The sequence below is a fragment of the Canis lupus genome, chromosome 32 (genome assembly GCF_003254725.2).
Source record: "Canis lupus dingo isolate Sandy chromosome 32, ASM325472v2, whole genome shotgun sequence".
NCBI lineage: Eukaryota > Metazoa > Chordata > Mammalia > Carnivora > Canidae > Canis > Canis lupus.
The window spans coordinates 7,413,277-7,430,479 of NC_064274.1; the positions used below are offsets into that span (position 1 = coordinate 7,413,277).

Genomic DNA, 17,203 nt, shown 5'->3' on the forward strand with positions numbered 1-17,203 from the left:
CAAAGTGTTGGCAATTCATGAATCTGGGTAAAGTGAACTATCATTGCGACTTTTCTGCATATTTGAAATTATTAAACGAAAGTCTTCCTGAGTTATACCTGGAAGTAGAATTGCTGGATCTCTGGCTATGAATATCTTTAAATTTACTAGTTGGTACCGAATTGTTTCCCAGTATGGTTATACTAATTACATTCCAATTGTCCAAATTTTCACCAACACTTGATTCTACTCGATTTATTATTATTTTTATTTTTTTTATTCTACTCGATTTAAAATTTGCATCAGTCTTTATGTGTATAAGACAGTATTTCATTGTTTTTCTTTGTGTTTTTCTGCTTATGGTGAAGTTGAACATCTTTTAAAATGTGTAATCATTAAAGCTTACTCTTTTTATGAATTGTTTACCATATATATGTATTTATATATATATATATTTATATTTACCTTTTCTTCTTGTCTTTTTTGTATGTCTTAATATATTCTGGAAATTAATCCTTTGTCAATTAGGTGTATTGCAGTCACCCACATATCTTTGAAAGAGGCTTAACAAAAATATAAAATTGAATCATTTTTAGGTGAGTTACACAGAATTAAGTAGGTCAGGGAGCATAGAGAATATTGCACATCAAGTGGGTAGGGGCTGAGGCCTGGCCCCTGTTTACAGATCTCTTCTCTTTGGCTCAGTTAAATAATGAGGCAACTTGAACTTGCATTCTTATCTCTTACCCCTCCGCAAAAGGTTATTTTTAGAAGGGCTATCCTCTGTCTCCAATGTGTTTCATTCTGAGATTGGCTGAATAACTTGTTCTTCCCTCCCCTTCTAGACTTAAAAAAACCCACAAAACCCTACACATTGCTAAATAATGAAACTCTTGCACTGCTGAGTATTGGCAAGTACTTGGATTGAGTAACCTGCTCTGAGATATTGCAGCATCCACAGAGCAAGAGGGTAATTCAGTAGTGACACTGTCTTGGTTCATCCTCTCATAGGAATCAAATACTTTTCAGAGAGGGTGAGAAAAGGTTAAACCACTTAGACTTGATGATGGGAAAAGATAATCTAATCACCCAGGAGCTTATTTTACTGCTCTAATTCTTAAGGTGATAAGATATTGGATTTGCATGTTGGTAAAAACAAACAAACAAAAACTACCCACAAAACCCAAAAGTAAAATCATGAAACTTTAGCCTGATAAAAAAACTAAAACTTTTTTCACCTCCTATTTCATAAAGGAGGACACCAAGTTAGGTGACTTATCTAGTGGTAAGTGATAGAGCTGGCGTTTATCCTTTTTTTTTTTTTTTTTAAGATTTTATTTATTTATTTATTTGAGAGAAAGGGAACATAAGTGAGGGGAGATGGAGAAGCAGACTTGCTGAGCATAGAGCCCAATGTGGGGCTTGGAAGGCAGACAATTAACCGACTGAGCCACCCTGGAGCCCCACAGCTGGTGGTTTTCCTAAGCAGAACTTGACTTTGAATTCCAGGTCCTCTTTACTTTCTACTCCAGTGCATTCATTATGCTGCCATTCCTTTTTAAAGCTTCTATGGATGCACGTACATGTATGTTCTCCAGAGGATGGGTAACATAGCCCTCTCCATTCTCATTGATTTCCAAGTAAACTGGCAAGTGAAAAATCAAAGGGGATCTTCTTTTAGGGAATTTAATATCTTAATCTCCCAAAAGAAAAGACTTTTCTAATTTAGGAAGTAAATTCCTTTGCGACACACCCCAGGGGGACAATTGGATAGTTATGTCATTGTGTATGCAGCTACTCTTTATTTGAAGATCTTCTCATCTGTGATCCTTATTTAGTAGTCAGAACTGGGTGGCAGTGGCCATTTTTTTCAATTTATAAAATTTATGCTATGTTAAAAATCCTTGAATTATTTTCTTTATAGGAAAGAAGTAACAGCATAAAGAGGAACATCTAATTGTATTGCCCAGAGATAACCACTTAATGTGGCCTTCTTGACATTTTTTCTATGTATATATATTTCATAAAGTTAAAACTAGTTTTAAATCCTGCCTTTTTTCACTTAACAGTAAGGTATTTATTAATTACAGTATCTATTAGATGCATTGTATCTTGTTATCTGGATTCATTATAATGGGAAATGCTACAGTGAACACTCTTGCCTACATTTCTGATTATTTTCTTATGATAGTTTCCTAAAATTGGAATTATTGAATCATCAGCAAACCGATTCTTAGCCTCTTCATGCCAAAGGGATTTTGACAAACTTTGACTACTAGTTTTAGTTCCACACTCATACACATTGAGTATGAAAATAACTTATTTCTGTCATTGAACTTTATCATTAAAAATGTTGCTGATTTGATGATGTAAACTGGCCAATCTTTGTCTAATTCACATTTCTTTGATTACTAGTGAAAGGTTTTGGTATATTAACTATTAGTGTTTCTATGAATTCAGTTCATGACCTTGAGACTGATTTTCTCATTAAATCATTTTTACATATTAAAAATATCAGCCTTTTGCCATTTGCAGTAAATACCTTTTGCCATTTTGCTTGCTTTTGGCTTTATGGTTTTTGTCAGGGAAAAACAGAAGGTTTTATTTTCACACAATCTAGATCTATACTTGCAGAGAGTTTGTTCTGTAACTTCTTTTCACTAATGGTGTGAAGAGAGGAAATGCAACAAGAAAAGGGTCAGGACCGCATTTCTTTCTAATGAATTAAAGTCATTGGATAGAAGCCATTTTATGCAGACTGAGTGATTTCACCTCTTTTCCCACTGCAATTGTTTGTCTTTTATTTTTGAAGTCGGCTTCATATAACCCATTAAATTTGTTGACTTGTCTTCTGCACAAAATTGCCCCATTGGTCAGTTCTTGTGTCCTATAGCATTTTCTCATGTCCTGATGCTTTCTTTTAAGGTATTATCCAAAGAGATGAGTCACCCATGGAGAAAGGGCTCTCTGGTCTGCGAGGAAGGGACTTTGAGCTCTCTGATGTGTTTTATTTCTCCAAGAAGGGCTTGGAAGCCATTGTAGAAGATGAAGTGACCCAGAGGTTCTCCTCAGAGGAGCTAGTGTCATGGAATCTCCTCACAAGAACCAATATAAATTTCCAGTACATCAGTCTGCGGCTCACCATGGTGTGGGTACTGGGCGTCATAGTACGCTACTGTGTCCTTCTGCCCCTGAGGTATGTCTCCTGCCTAGTAATTGATGGTATAATTGGTTCAGCTTTCTTTTTAAGTCATGTATGTAATGTTCTCATGAGAGTATTATGGCACTAGTCTCACTCTTTCCAACCACCTGCAAAATACCACCAAATGTGACCTCCACAGGAACATGTGAAGTATCTATTCTTCTTTCATATTTTCCCCAAATGAAGATGTGTATTAAGAGTCTAATATATATCAATCTGGATCCATGTTGTTCTTTCAGTCATAAATAATTTAGGGATAGGGGCACCTGTGTGGCTTAGTCATTTGGGCACCTGCCTTCCACTCAGGTCCTGGGATCGAGCTCTGCATTAGATTCCCTGCCTAGTCGGTGCTTCTCCCTCTCCCTCTGCCCCTCCCCCTGCCCATGCTTGCTTGCTCTGTATCAAATAAATAAATAACATCTTTAAAAAAGATAATTTGAGGATAGTAGAAAAGGTAAGTTAGGAAAAAGAAGAGAGGATTTATAGTTTTGCATTCACCAAAGTGTCAGCCAAGCTGTAACTGCCATTCTTTGCTGGTCTGTAGCAGTTCATAGTTGCACAGGAGAGAAAAAATTCCTGAGAATGGTTACCACATGGCAGGGAGCCATTCACGGGACTGAATTTGTTCCATCTAGTTCCATTATGATGAACTTTTCTTATTTAAAGTTTGCCATCTGTGTCCTCTTCTGATTCTGCCTAATGAGGAGGTACTTTCAAGTCCAGTTTATTAGAAACATAGTGGGGAACATAAGAGTAGCAGAGGTGACGCTGGGCAATGGGATGAAGCATGAGGGAGTAAGGTGTGCCTAGCATGGTAATGGCAGGTAGTAGGCATGTGTATCAGTCACAATATTGCCATTGATTATCTTGTTTATTTCCCTTGGCAGAACCTTGGCATCCCCTCAGTAGAGCTTTCTGGGCAGTTGCTATCAGCCACCTTAAATTGGCACATGACTTGAAACCATTCAACCATCCCTAGGGTGACCTATACTTGCCTCATTTAGGTTTATTACAAGTGAAGAGATTGCTTAAGTAGAGGCAAAGGCACATTTCTAAACTGTGTGTGTGTGTGTGTGTGTGTGTGTGTGTGTGTTTTGACCCATATTGCTGATTTGCCAGTTGGGGCATGGGATGTCTTTTGGGAATCATTTCAACTGTGGTATCAAAGTGAAATTCAGTGTTTCGCATATAATTTTGCTTGAACCCTAAACCAGTGTTCTCAACTGGGGGTTCATGTACTCTGAGCATGTGCAAAAGTATCCACTAGTATGCACGAAGGAAATATTTGAGCTTTTATTTATTAGACATGTCTAGTCTCTTTATTTTTTTTTGTCTATTTATAATTAGGGCTTCCATTTATTCTATTTTTATTCTTAAAAAGAAATGAACCTTCAATAAGATTGACTATAGAGATTATACACGTGCACTTGTCCACGAGTCAGGCACTGTATTCAAAGCCACCTCAAACTAGAGTATTTTGCAGGTCCAGGTATTTGAGATGCCCTCATTTGTTGGTTAGCTTTCTTCCACTGTGGGGGCCAGTAAATGGTGTTAGGATTCCATTATCTACTTAGACTAAACTAATGCTCACAGACTCAAGAAGTAACAGAAGATTCTTACAAAGAAACCACAGATGTAGGATAATCCAGTAGCGTAAGCACCCAAGAAGAATAAGGAAATGTCAGAATTGAGACTCCTATACTTAGTACATCCTCTTCACTGTGAAAGAATTACTGTGTAAATGCTTTAGAAGATGAGCTGTTGCTCCAAAGTGAACACTCAAAAAGCAGATCATGCTAAAATCAATGGTATTGATGGTAGCACAACTCTGTGAATATGCAGAAAACCATTGACTACTTTATAAATGGGTAAATTGCATGATAGGTAAATTGTATCTCAGTAAAACTCTTAAAAAACACAGATTGTGGCTGAAAACTTGTGACATCTATGAAAATTCTCATGTTGTCTCACTAAACTGGAAACCAGAATTTTTTGCCTATTAATCTTGTAAATAAAACCTTTCAAGAATTTTGAACCTAGTTGTTAAACATGTTCAAATGTAACCCCTTCTGGTTTCATGTGTAGGAACAAATGATTCCCAGTAGGGCAAGATAGCAAAATGTTATTTTAAAACTTTTGCATAACTGATGATTTATCTATCGCATCAGTGGTTGGTATGAAAATATGGCACCGAAAGAAAACTAAATCTAGCCTTCAATTGTTCTGTCAAAAGGTCTTATACCAAGACTTCAACAAGTTTTTTTTAAGGACTTTAATGAGGTTTAACACCTTAACAATGCATTTAGAAGGAAGCCCCATTTATTCTGAAAGACTTTAAATCTCAATTTTATCTTATTGTGTGATTCTACTTACATTTCTGAAAATGACTATATTCTTTTTGAAGTGATTAGAAAGAATGTTATAAGCACCTTTCAAAAATGAGAAAGTGTCTATGTGGAGATTAAAGGTATTGTCAGTGACCTTGTTACTAACTTGTGAGTTACTGTGAATATACTAAGGGGACAACAGATTTGCATGTAGAAAGGATTTCTATATGGTGGTATAACTTGGTGTTCTTATTATGCAAGAGCCTTTCTTGCTATTTGCTATAAATTTTAAATTCCTTTGAGAAAAGTTTGAATTGTACCTCTCTCCCATCATTAAAAAACTCAGAAAAACAAGTAATTTTTAGACCTTTGGAAGATATTTACAATCATACAATGCCCACCAATGTATACTGAAGAAAATAAGATATTTTCAACCTGACATGACTCCTTTATAGAACATAAAGGAGTTTCTTATATTATACAAGAAGCTAATATGAGTATATTTAATATATACTCATTAAAAATAATTCAAAAGAGCAAAAGGGCAAGACTTTTGATTTATTCTTTTCACTAGCTCGCTTAATCCTTTGACAATTACATAGATTGAATTTGGTAGTTTCGTGAATAAATTCCCAGACCTTCTTTAAGCATCTATAAACTAGTTATATGCTTGATGTTCAACTAATATATGCTTACTGTTATTTTGAAAATGGTATCATACTCTACATATTATTTTGAAACTTATTTTGCTTTTTTTCTCACAAAATACCAAAGACCATTCTTCTGTGTCAGAATCTATAGATTTACCTAATTCTTTTAATGGCAGCACCATATTCCATATTTAGACATTCCATGACTTACTTATAGTTTGATTATTTCTGAACTTTTAGATGATATATCTTGCCTTTTACTATGCAATTAACTTTTGCATTACGTTTTCTTTTCTTTTTCAGGGTTACTTTGGCTTTCATTGGGATCAGTTTGTTGGTTATAGGAACTACACTGGTCGGACAGCTGCCAGATGGCAGGTGGGAAATGTTTCCTTCTACTCAGCCAAAAATAGGATTGTCCCTTTCCTTAGCTGTGTCTACAAGAAGAATATTTGATTCAAATTTATGGCCTCCACACACTTGTTAACATTTTGCTTACTTTGTATTCATAGTCTTTATTTGATTTGCCATCACACTTTGATATAAATGGTGAGAAATCGTTTTTCAAAGAGGAAATGAAGAGGAGAAAGGAAATGGACTGAGGGACTCATGGAAAACAACAGTCTTACCATATGGTCAAGCTTACCAGGCTGAGACCAAAAAAGCTCCAGCTTATCTTGGTCAGGGATTTATCATGACAGTCTTGTAGGGTGAGATCTATTTTTCATGAAAGTTTTGTCCTAAATGCCTCAATGAGACTTTAAGAGTTGAAACTGTGCTTGTGTTTCAGAACACAGTATGCTGCTGTGAAGGAGCACATGGAAGCTCTTACTGTATTGTTTCTTAGGAGTGCCCAGAACCGCACCATGAAACGTTTTCTCTTTCTTGCAGCCTCAAAAACTGGCTGAGTGAACTGGTCCACCTGACATGCTGTCGGATCTGTGTGCGAGCCCTCTCTGGCACCATTCATTATCATAACAAGTGAGTGTCCACTGGCTTCCACCTGGCTTTCTGTGCATAAATCCAGGCTCTAACTGACAGTAGTGGGTGGAGAAAGCAGGTGAAGTCAGAGTACTGCCAGTATGTTCATCCCTGCTGCTTAGAATGGTTTTGTATGAAAAACTTGCAAAAAGCCATCCACTTGCAGAAGGAATGTAAAAATAGTGTAATGACACTTAGTAATTGAGCATTTATGGTGTGCAGGCCACGTCATATATGCTTCTTATAGGTCATCCTACGAGAGAGGTGTCGTTGTCCTGTTTTACAGGTGAAGAGGGGAATCTCTGGGATATGTCTAGGGTCCCGTAGATAGTTTGTGGCAGAGCCTGATGTGGGACTTGATCCCGGGACCCCGGGACCCTGGGATCATGACCTGAGCCAAAGGCAGATGCTCAATCACTGAGCCACCCAGGCGCCCTGAGGTCTGGTTTCTAATCTCAGTCCTGCCGCTTCGAAGTTTCATAACTGACCCTTCAGACAGAACACACTTTGCTTCCCTCCCTGCAACCATAGAGGATAATGGTACCTAACTGAAGTTATTAGCTGATAGAAGTAATTTTGATTACTTTTGAATTACTTTTCTTTTAACTCAATTTTATTATTATTGTTTTTTTTACATTTAACTTCATTGGTTTAAAAGTTCTAGAAAGCCTCTCTTTTTTGTTGACTGGATCTTTCTGTCTCATTTGTAGAAGGGAGACATTATCTCCTGTGGCTTTACCATGTGTTACCAACATAAAATGCCCCTTAAGTTTCTAAAATTAGGGATACCTGGGTGGCTCACTAGTTGAGCATCTGCCTTCAGCTTGGGGTGTGATCCTGGGGTTCTAGGATCGAGTCCTGCATCTGGCTCTCTGCTTCTCCCTCTGCCTGTATTTCTGCCTCTCTCTTTGTGTCTCTCATAAATAAATAAATAAAATCTTGGGATGCCTGGATGGCTCAGTGGTTTGGCGCGTGCCTTTGGCCCAAGGCGTGACACTGGGGTCTCAGGATCGAGTCCCATGTCAGGCTCTCTGCATGGAGCTTGCCCTCTTCCTCTGCCTGTGTCTTTGCCTCTCTCTCTCTCTCTCTCTCTCTCTCTGTGTCTCTCATAAATAAATAAATAAATAAATAAATAAATAAATAAATAAAATCTTAAAAAAGTTTCTAAAATTACAAGATTTTGTCTTTGAGCTGTGAGTTTTGGGATGAGGAGTAGAAGAAATGCTTTGGTAGAACTGTGATCAGAAGAAATACTATCTACAGAAAAGGTGCTTTAATTACATAGAGAGTTCACAACCTAGTATATATAGAATTGCTTCTAATTTTAAGGAACGCATGCTAAAGTTGCTATTCATTTGGTTCTTCTTCTCTGTATTGGGCCAATGAAAACTACTTTGTTTCATTAGTTTCAAATACTGGTTGAACTCTAGGAAAAGGTTGGCAAACTAAATTATGGGTCTAGAGGCCAAATACAGCCTGCCATCTTTTTTTTGTAAATAAAGTTTTATTAGAACACAGCCATGCTCATGCATTTATGTTTTGTCTGTGACTGCCTTTGTGACAAAATAGCAGAGTCCAGTAGTTTTGATAGGAATTGGCTGGCTTGCAAAATCTAAAATATTTATTTTCTGGCCCTCAATAGGAAAAGTTTGCCAACCTCTGCTTTAAGGGGATAAAAGGCAGGAAACTATAGTAAATTTACTCTGTGGTCACTGTGAAACTACTAAAAAGGGATGCTTATGAAGATTGAAATAATAGGAAAATAGTTAAGTGAAATTTGAATATTATAATATTAAAGTTATGGAATCTTTGTAACTCAGTCTAAGATTTTTAAATTTCCTTTTTCATTATAAAAGGAAAATATGACCATTACCAAAAAACAATGTAAATAGATATAAAGGGCAAGTTATTGGCCCCTTCCCCTATACTCTTACCCTACTTCTATCATACTGCCTACCTTTTTAAAATGGGACCAGATATTTTGAAACTCGATTTTTTAATGTACTTTTTAAAGCAAAATAGGGTGAATACATGCTGTTCTGCAAATTAGTAACAATTTTCCAGGTTTACTATTTACCATTGTTTGTGATTGCAGGCAGTACAGACCCCAGAAGGGAGGCATTTGTGTTGCCAATCATACTTCCCCAATAGATGTTTTGATCTTGACAACGGATGGATGCTATGCTATGGTAAGAGCAGCTCAGTGACAGTTCAAGTAAATGCATGTTTTATGGATTATTCAATAAACTTTTAATTTATTTTGGCACAAATTAGAGAGTTTTATATTAGAAAATGATGGGGTTATACTACTGTAGCTATATAAATGAACACTACTACATAGTGCAAGAAAAAGAAAGAAAATAGCTATTATATTTAAGGTTGTAAAAAATTGTAAGCTCCTGCCTGGCTGAGTCAGTGGAACATGTAACTCTTGATCTTGGCATTGTGAGTTTGAGCCCCATGTTGGGGGTAGAGATGACTTAAAAAAAAATCTTCAAAAAAGTAAAAATAAATTAATGGATCAATCTTTTCTTTAAAAAGGTAGTAAAAATGTTAACTCACTGAAATGTAGACATACTTGAGCTTGATAGGACTTTACAAGGTTGATTCTGTCTTGCTTCTAAAATCCCTGCAGTGTTTAATAACACTTTGAGATGTTAAAGTCTTCCTCCTTAGAACTGTGCAAATCCCTTACCAGCCAATTAGTTGTGTCTTCCTTCAGGGAGCCATATACAATTAAAAAAAATCAGACTTTTTAATGAAGATCAAGCAAGAAAGACAAACATATATGCCACATTGGAATAGAGGGGAAGGGAGAAGAAATGGGTAGGAAATATTAGAAAGGGAGACAGAACATGGAAGACTCCTAACTCTGGGAAACGAACTAGGGGTGGTGGATGGGGAGGAGGGCCGGGGGGGTGGTGACTGGGTCGCGGGCACTGAGGGGGACACTTGATGGGATGAGCACTGGGTGTTATTCTGCTGTTTGTTGGCAAATTGAACACCAATAAAAAATAAATTTATTATTAAAAAAAATCATTGAGGGGGTTGAAGGGCTTTGTAAAAACTCCTAATTTATTGCCAGATATTTAATCTGTCTAAAATATGAGTTCAGATATATACAACTCTTGGGCAACCACATTTTACTACTTTATTTTGTCTAAGTCATGGAGCCCATTTGGAATCCAAGGAAGCTTTAACTATTTCTAGGAGAAGACTTATGGGAATTGCTAGTTCTTCACCTTGTTTAGGTTAGGCATCAGTTAATAGTTATGCAGCCTTTCTTAAGAAAAACAGGACAGGGCACTTGGGTGCCTCAGTGGTTGAGCCATCTACCTTTGGCTCAGTTGTGATCCCAGGGTCCTGGGATCAAGTGCCACATTGAGCCTGCTTCCCCCTCTGCCTCTCTCTGTGTGTCTCTCATAAATATATAAATTAAATAAATAAATAAATAAATAAATAAATAAATAAATAAAATCTTAAAAAAAAAGAAAAAAGAAAAACAATGACATACATATGCATCATGCAAGCATGTCATGATTTTGTTTAAAAGCCCACTCAAGGACCCTTCTGTTAATAATCCTGGGTAGGCCCCAGCACCATTCTGGTCATAGTAATAATTCTTTGCATTATGTGGACAAGCACTTTCACATCCATTGTATGTGAACTCACAGTAATACAGTGAGATTCAGGCTGATATTTTATTATAGAAGAGAAAGCAAAGGTTTGGGCATTTTAACCAACTTGGCTAATCACGATTTTGTGTCTCTGGGACCATATTCATTCTGTGTCCTGATCAGCAAAAAGTTAAATACAACTCATTGGTGACTGAGTCATCAGAATTTTTTTGGAATTTTTTATGCTTTTTGATTATGTGTGACTGCAATTATAATATTAGGCACATTTTAGAAAAGCAGAGCTACTGCTAAGTTTCCAGTGGGATAGACATTGGAAGCCAATTGGATTTAAGTCAGAGGCAGTAGAGGGCAGAAATGGGAGGAAACTTTATTGCTGACCTCCAAAGGTCACATGTGGCCTCTTCTGGCTAAACATAAACTATATATATATGTGAAGAATATTCAAGAACCCGTCTCAGTGGCTTTTCAAAGTCTTTTTCCCCTCCTAAACAAAGACTTGAACTTTTAAAAAAATTTTAGAAATATTTTCGAGGTCATAGAGAGATTGCAATATAAATATCCATATACCCTTTATTCATATTTACCTGTTAATAGCGTTTTGCTCCATTTGTTTTATCATTTGCATTCTTGTGTGCTGTCTTTCTATCTACATAAAAATGTGTGTAAATTATTTATATGTTAATATGTTGATATTTAGTATTTATTTCTAATATTAATATAATATTCAAAATTTGGGTCTGTACCAATTCATGCAGTTCATAGGGTTTTTCTTTTTTCATTTGTATTTAGGTATTTTTATTAATTTGATGCCTCATAGTTTACTGTTTTTAGAAAATATTGAAGTCATTTGTTTTTAAATTTTTAAAAATTAATGTATAATTGAAATTAGTTTTAGGTGTACAAAAATTCAGTATTTGTATACATTGTAAAATCACAATAAGTCTAGTTAACATCCATCACCACACATAAAATTTTTTTCTTGTGATGAGAACTTTTAAGATCTACTCTCTGGCAACTTTCAAATGTGCAATACAATAGTATTAACCATAGTCCATATACTGTATACCGCATTCCCATGATATAACTAGAAGTTGTACCTTTTGACCCCTTTCATCCATTTTGCCCGCTCCTTGGCATCTCCTCTCCCAACCTCACAACTGCCTTCAATGTATGGGTTTTTTGTTGTTTTTTGGTGGTGGTTTTTGTTTGTTTTAGATTCCACATGTAAGATCATATAGTATTTGTTTTCCCTCTATCTGGCCTATTAGCATAACGTCTCAAGGCCTAACCATATTGTTTGTGATGGCAGGATTCCATTCTTTTTTAATGGCTGATAAAGTGTGTACACACGTATATCATGTTTTCTTTATCCACTCACTCATCAACAGACACTTAGGTCATTTCCATACTTGGCTATTGTAAATAATGCTGCAGTGGGCATGGGGGTACATACATCTTTTCAGTTAGTGTTTTCTTTTTTCCTTGGATAAATAACTCAAAGATGGAATTGCTGGATCATAAGGTAGTTCTGTTTTTATTATTGGAGAAACATAAGGTTCTTTCTTGCTTTCCCCCAATCCATATTTGCATCTCCCCTTTTTCATAGTGAATACCCTGGCTCCCAACGTATCTACCTATTTTCTCAATCCTATGATACATCTAAATTTGTTTCAGAATTGCCTCACTGTTTTGCTACACAAATGACTGTTGTAAAAAAAAAAAAAAAAAATCCAGGTATTTTGCAGTTCTCTTCAAAGAGAGATAGAGGGTGTGTAGCCAAATACCATCTTTGTACATTTGTTAGGGTTTCCCCTTCTTTCTTCAGTGTTGTTCTTTTATTAGCTTGAAATGCAGTTGGGTTTATTTGTTTCCGTTTGCTTTCGGTTTGCTAGTTCCACCCTTGTTGATTTATTATTGGAAGCTTCTAAATATCAAAACTAAACAATAAAGGTAAATTCTTAATAATGTCACTTCCTCTCTTCATTCTGCTCCATTCCTTCCTACATTTTAGTTTTCCAACTTCACTGCTTTGGATTTTTTTTCTTTTTGTAGAAATAGATATATGTATATATTACTCCTTCTATTTTACACAAGGGGTAGCATACTATATTTGCTCTTTTGCAATTTGCCTTGTTACTTAAGATTGCCTGAGTTGTGAGCATAGCTTGATGTATAGGGATGTTCAATTGCTATGTTATACACCTGAAACTAGGGTGACGTTGTGTCAACTATACTAAAAAAAAAAAAAAAAAGATTTTTTTTAAAGCCCCAAACCAGGAAAAAACCCCACCCCAGGATCTCTGGGAAGTTATTCCTTACAGAGTAGATCAACTTTACTCTTTTCCCAGCTGCCTGGCACTCTACTGTGTGTATGTAGCATAGTTTATTCATTTGATTTCTTGTGTTTGCATTTAGGTAGTTCCAATATCTCAAAATTACAAGTAATATATAATTAAAACCTTGTGCATATGTATTTTTGTTTTGTTGGAGGTATGTCCTCAGGATAAATTCCTAGAAGTGGAATTATTGAGTTGAAGGATAAATGTCTATGTAGTTTTGATAGATGTTGCCAAATTTCCTTCTACAGGTGTTATAACCTCCCCCTTCCCAAGCAATGTCAGAGTGCCATTTTCTTTCTTCCTAACTTTTTATTTTTTTTGGAGAGAGATATAGAGTGTCAGCAGGGTGGGGGAGCTGGGCAGAGAGAGGGGGAGAGAGAGAATCTTAAGCAGGCTCCCCATCCAGCTCCATCCCATGACCCTGAGATCGTGACCTGAGCCGAAATCAAGAGTCAGACGCTTAACCTATAAAGGTACCGAGGAACCCCTGAGTGCTGTTTTCTTCAGCCTTGGCTCAGAGTGCATTGTTAAGCTTTTGAGTCTTTTCAGTCTGATGAGTGAGAAATTTCAGTGTAGTTTTAATTTGCATTTCTCTTATCTTGACTAAATTGACATACTTATACTTTTTAGAGTATAACTAGTGTAGCAATATTTTCAGCTTAAAATCCAAAGATGCTACTAAAGAATACTTTTTCTTATATTTGGCCATTCATGTCCTTTGATTAGACAAAGAACTTAAATCAGTAGAAGGCCGATCTATTCTCTTGTTGGGGAAAAGGAACTTACTGGTTCCTTAAAATAAATAAATAAATAAATAAATAAATAAATAAATAAATAAATAAAATAAAAGCTCTCTTTGCCTAGCTGTGCCTTTACATTTTTCCTTTTTTTCTCATGATACTTTAGGTTGGCCAGGTTCATGGTGGGTTGATGGGAATTATTCAGAGAGCTATGGTCAAGGCTTGTCCACATGTCTGGTTTGAACGCTCAGAAATGAAGGATCGACACTTGGTCACTAAGAGGTAAGCAGTGACATTACCCAGTGTCCTTTGGAGTAGCATAAAATCTACTAGTAGCATAAATCTTGGCCCTCCTGCCAAAGAGGGCAGAGCAGTACTCAGGATTAAACCTAAAATATATGGAGCTTTATTTGTGGTTAGCCTTTTCTGCTGAATCACTTGTCTTAGGTAATCTTTTTAAAAAATTTAATTTTGTAGTCATAGTGGGATATATGATGAATTTAGAAGGCCCATGTGTTTGTATTGTTGTGGCCTAGGGATAGTCCAGTCACTGAGTTTTCAGAATTAAAAATTACTACCTTGAAAGTTAAATAAGGGGATCCCTGGGTGGCTCAGCGTTTTGGCCCCTGCCTTTGGCCCAGGACGCAATCCTGGAGTCCCGGTATCGAGTCCCACGTCGGGCTCCTGGCATGGAGCCTGCTTCTCCCTCTGCCTGTGTCTCTGACTCTCTGTCTCTCTCTATGTCTATCATGAATAAATAAATAAATAAATAAATAAATAAATAAATAAATAAATCTTTTTAAAAAAAGAAAGTTAAATAATTGGTAACTATTTGCTGAGTCAATAGATAGCTGATTGTTTGCTGGGTGTCCATTATCACTTAAATCCATCTAGAGACAGATAGAGCTAATGTTCTTCATGGAACAGAAGGAACCCTTGGGGCTTGGGTTAGAGATGTGCTACCAGAAGCCTTTGTTGGGAAACAGCTTTTTGCCCGAGCCCTTTAACTGAAGGCCCTCTGTTGGTTATTGCTTTTAGAAACATGAAGGTGGGCCATGCTTTTAGTAGTAAAATGAAAAGTGCTTGTTGAAATCTGTTTAAAGTTAGTAAAACTGTGCCCCAGTTTGAGATTATTTAGCATTGGGACACTGGCTGCTGTGAGGTCTCTATCTGAGCCTTACCAGCTTCTGGTAAGCAGTTGGAAATACAGCGCGGGCTGCAGGGAAGGCGGAACCTAAGCCCAGAAGAACTTCTGTCATTCTCAGCTTTATGGTGTCTGTGTCACAGGACAGCTGAGCCCTACTCATTTAAGGAGTTTTTTTATACTTAACAGCCGTGAGGCAGACGGGTCCAGTAGTCAGTATTCCCATTTTTCAGATGACAAAATAATAGGGCCGTGGAGAAGGGCACAGACCTGAGGTGAGGGCATCAGAGCCTTGTCTCATGACTACATAGCATTCTTTCTATGAAAGAATTTTAGAAAATTTATTTATTTGAGAGAGAGAGAGAGAGAGAGAGAGAGAAAGAGAGCACAAGCGGCATCAGGGGCAAAGGGAGAAGCGACTCCCTGCTGAGGAGAGAGCCCAATGCAGGGCTCCATCCCAGGACCTGGCATCATGACTTGAGCCGGAGGCAGACGCCCAACCGACTGAGCCACCCAGCCGCCCCTAGCATTCTTTCTTCAGAGTAGGCTGAAATCACTTGCTTTGAAATGAGAGAAATTGAACTAGTACAGATAACTGTATGCTTTTTAGAAAAGGCCCAACCTGAGCGTATTTCCTTTACTTATTTTCCCCTCCTTATTGCTGTACCATTATATTTGTGCTAGTAGAGTGTCAGGAAGACCAAGGAGGATTCCCACCTCTACCTTTATAAAGGTAGCATTTTGACCTTTTATTTTACTTTACAGACTAAAAGAACACATTGCTGATAAGAAAAAACTACCCATACTAATCTTTCCTGAAGGTAAGAAGGGTGACTGCCTACCAAGCCTTCGTGGATAACAAGTGTGTGAGGCATTGGATTGTTCTAGAATTGGCATTCGTAGTCCAGATCTCTGCTGTTCTGTAGGAAAGAGATGTTCTTCTTTGAGCCAGTAATCCCTTGCTTTTGACATTTGATGGAAGTCGTGATGCCTTTTTCTTCTTCTTTTTTTTTTTTTTTTTTTGGAAGTCATGGTGACTTTTGATCTTAAATGTCATTTCTGGGTAATGAACTTGGACAAGTATTGTTCATAAATTTTTAAAGGTCGTTATTTTAAAATATTGAAATTGTCACCTGTTGTGCTCAAGTTATATTTTCTAGAGTATTTAGTAACAAAGTTAAAGTTTGTTATCAAACTTGCTTAGAGCTCTTGAATGACTTACTTAAGCAGGGATGGAACTGTTTCACAAAATGATATTCAACTATAATTTTGCTATGATTTGAATATTTTATATCAAAATAATTCCTTTTAAAAATTTTGTTTAAAAAAAGACTGCCTTCATAAATATTCACCACCTCTTTTCCACCCCGTTTCAGGGACTTGCATCAACAACACTTCAGTCATGATGTTTAAAAAGGGAAGCTTTGAAATTGGAGGGACCATACATCCAGTTGCAATTAAGGTAAAACAAATGATCTCCTGGCCCCCCAAAAGGGCAATGACTTGGTAACTTTGTTTTGATATAACTTCAACCTTAAAATCTCTTAAGAATACAACAAGCACTGTGTACGCTTCCCCTTGCTCCAGCTTTATTGCAATATAATTGACATATATCAGGTAAATTTAACTTATACCATATGTTGACTTGATATACTTACATATTGCAAAATGATTACTACTGTAGTTTTATTTTTTTTAATATTTATTTATTTATTTATGATAGTCACAGAGAGAGAGAGAGAGGCAGAGACACAGGCAGAGGGAGAAGCAGGCTCCATGCATCAGGAGCCCGATGTGGGATTCAATCCCCGGTCTCCAGGATCGCGCCCCGGGCCAAAGGCAGGCGCCAAACCGCTGCGCCACCCAGGGATCCCACTACTGTAGTTTTAGCAAACACCTCCATCACATCACACAATTCCTATTTCTTTTTTATGATGAGAACATTTCAGATCTATTCTTTTAGCAGCTTTCAAGTATATAATACAGTATTACTATCTATAGTCACCATGCTGTGCATTAGGTCCCCAGAACTTATTTATCTCAGAACTGAAAGTTTGTAGTCTTTGACCAGCATCTCCCCAATTCCTCCACTGTGCCCTCTCTCCTCCTCAGCCCCTGGAAACCATAATCCTAGTCTCTGTTTCTATCAGTTCAGCTTTTTTTAGATTCTGTGTATAAGTAATACTATCTAGTACTTATCTTT

At 36.9% G+C, this 17,203-nt stretch overlaps 1 protein-coding gene across 1 annotated transcript in view; it reads left to right on the forward strand.

The window, feature by feature from the left end:
• The window catches only part of GPAT3 (glycerol-3-phosphate acyltransferase 3), a 61,578-nt gene that overhangs the window by 36,121 nt on the left and 8,254 nt on the right, over positions 1 to 17,203 (forward strand). The window contains exons 4-10 of the mRNA XM_025425745.3: positions 2,905 to 3,175; positions 6,462 to 6,536; positions 7,050 to 7,139; positions 9,235 to 9,328; positions 14,023 to 14,138; positions 15,766 to 15,821; positions 16,377 to 16,462. Coding sequence (XP_025281530.1) covers positions 2,905 to 3,175; positions 6,462 to 6,536; positions 7,050 to 7,139; positions 9,235 to 9,328; positions 14,023 to 14,138; positions 15,766 to 15,821; positions 16,377 to 16,462 — 788 coding nt within the window. The remainder of the gene's footprint in view (positions 1 to 2,904; positions 3,176 to 6,461; positions 6,537 to 7,049; positions 7,140 to 9,234; positions 9,329 to 14,022; positions 14,139 to 15,765; positions 15,822 to 16,376; positions 16,463 to 17,203) is intronic.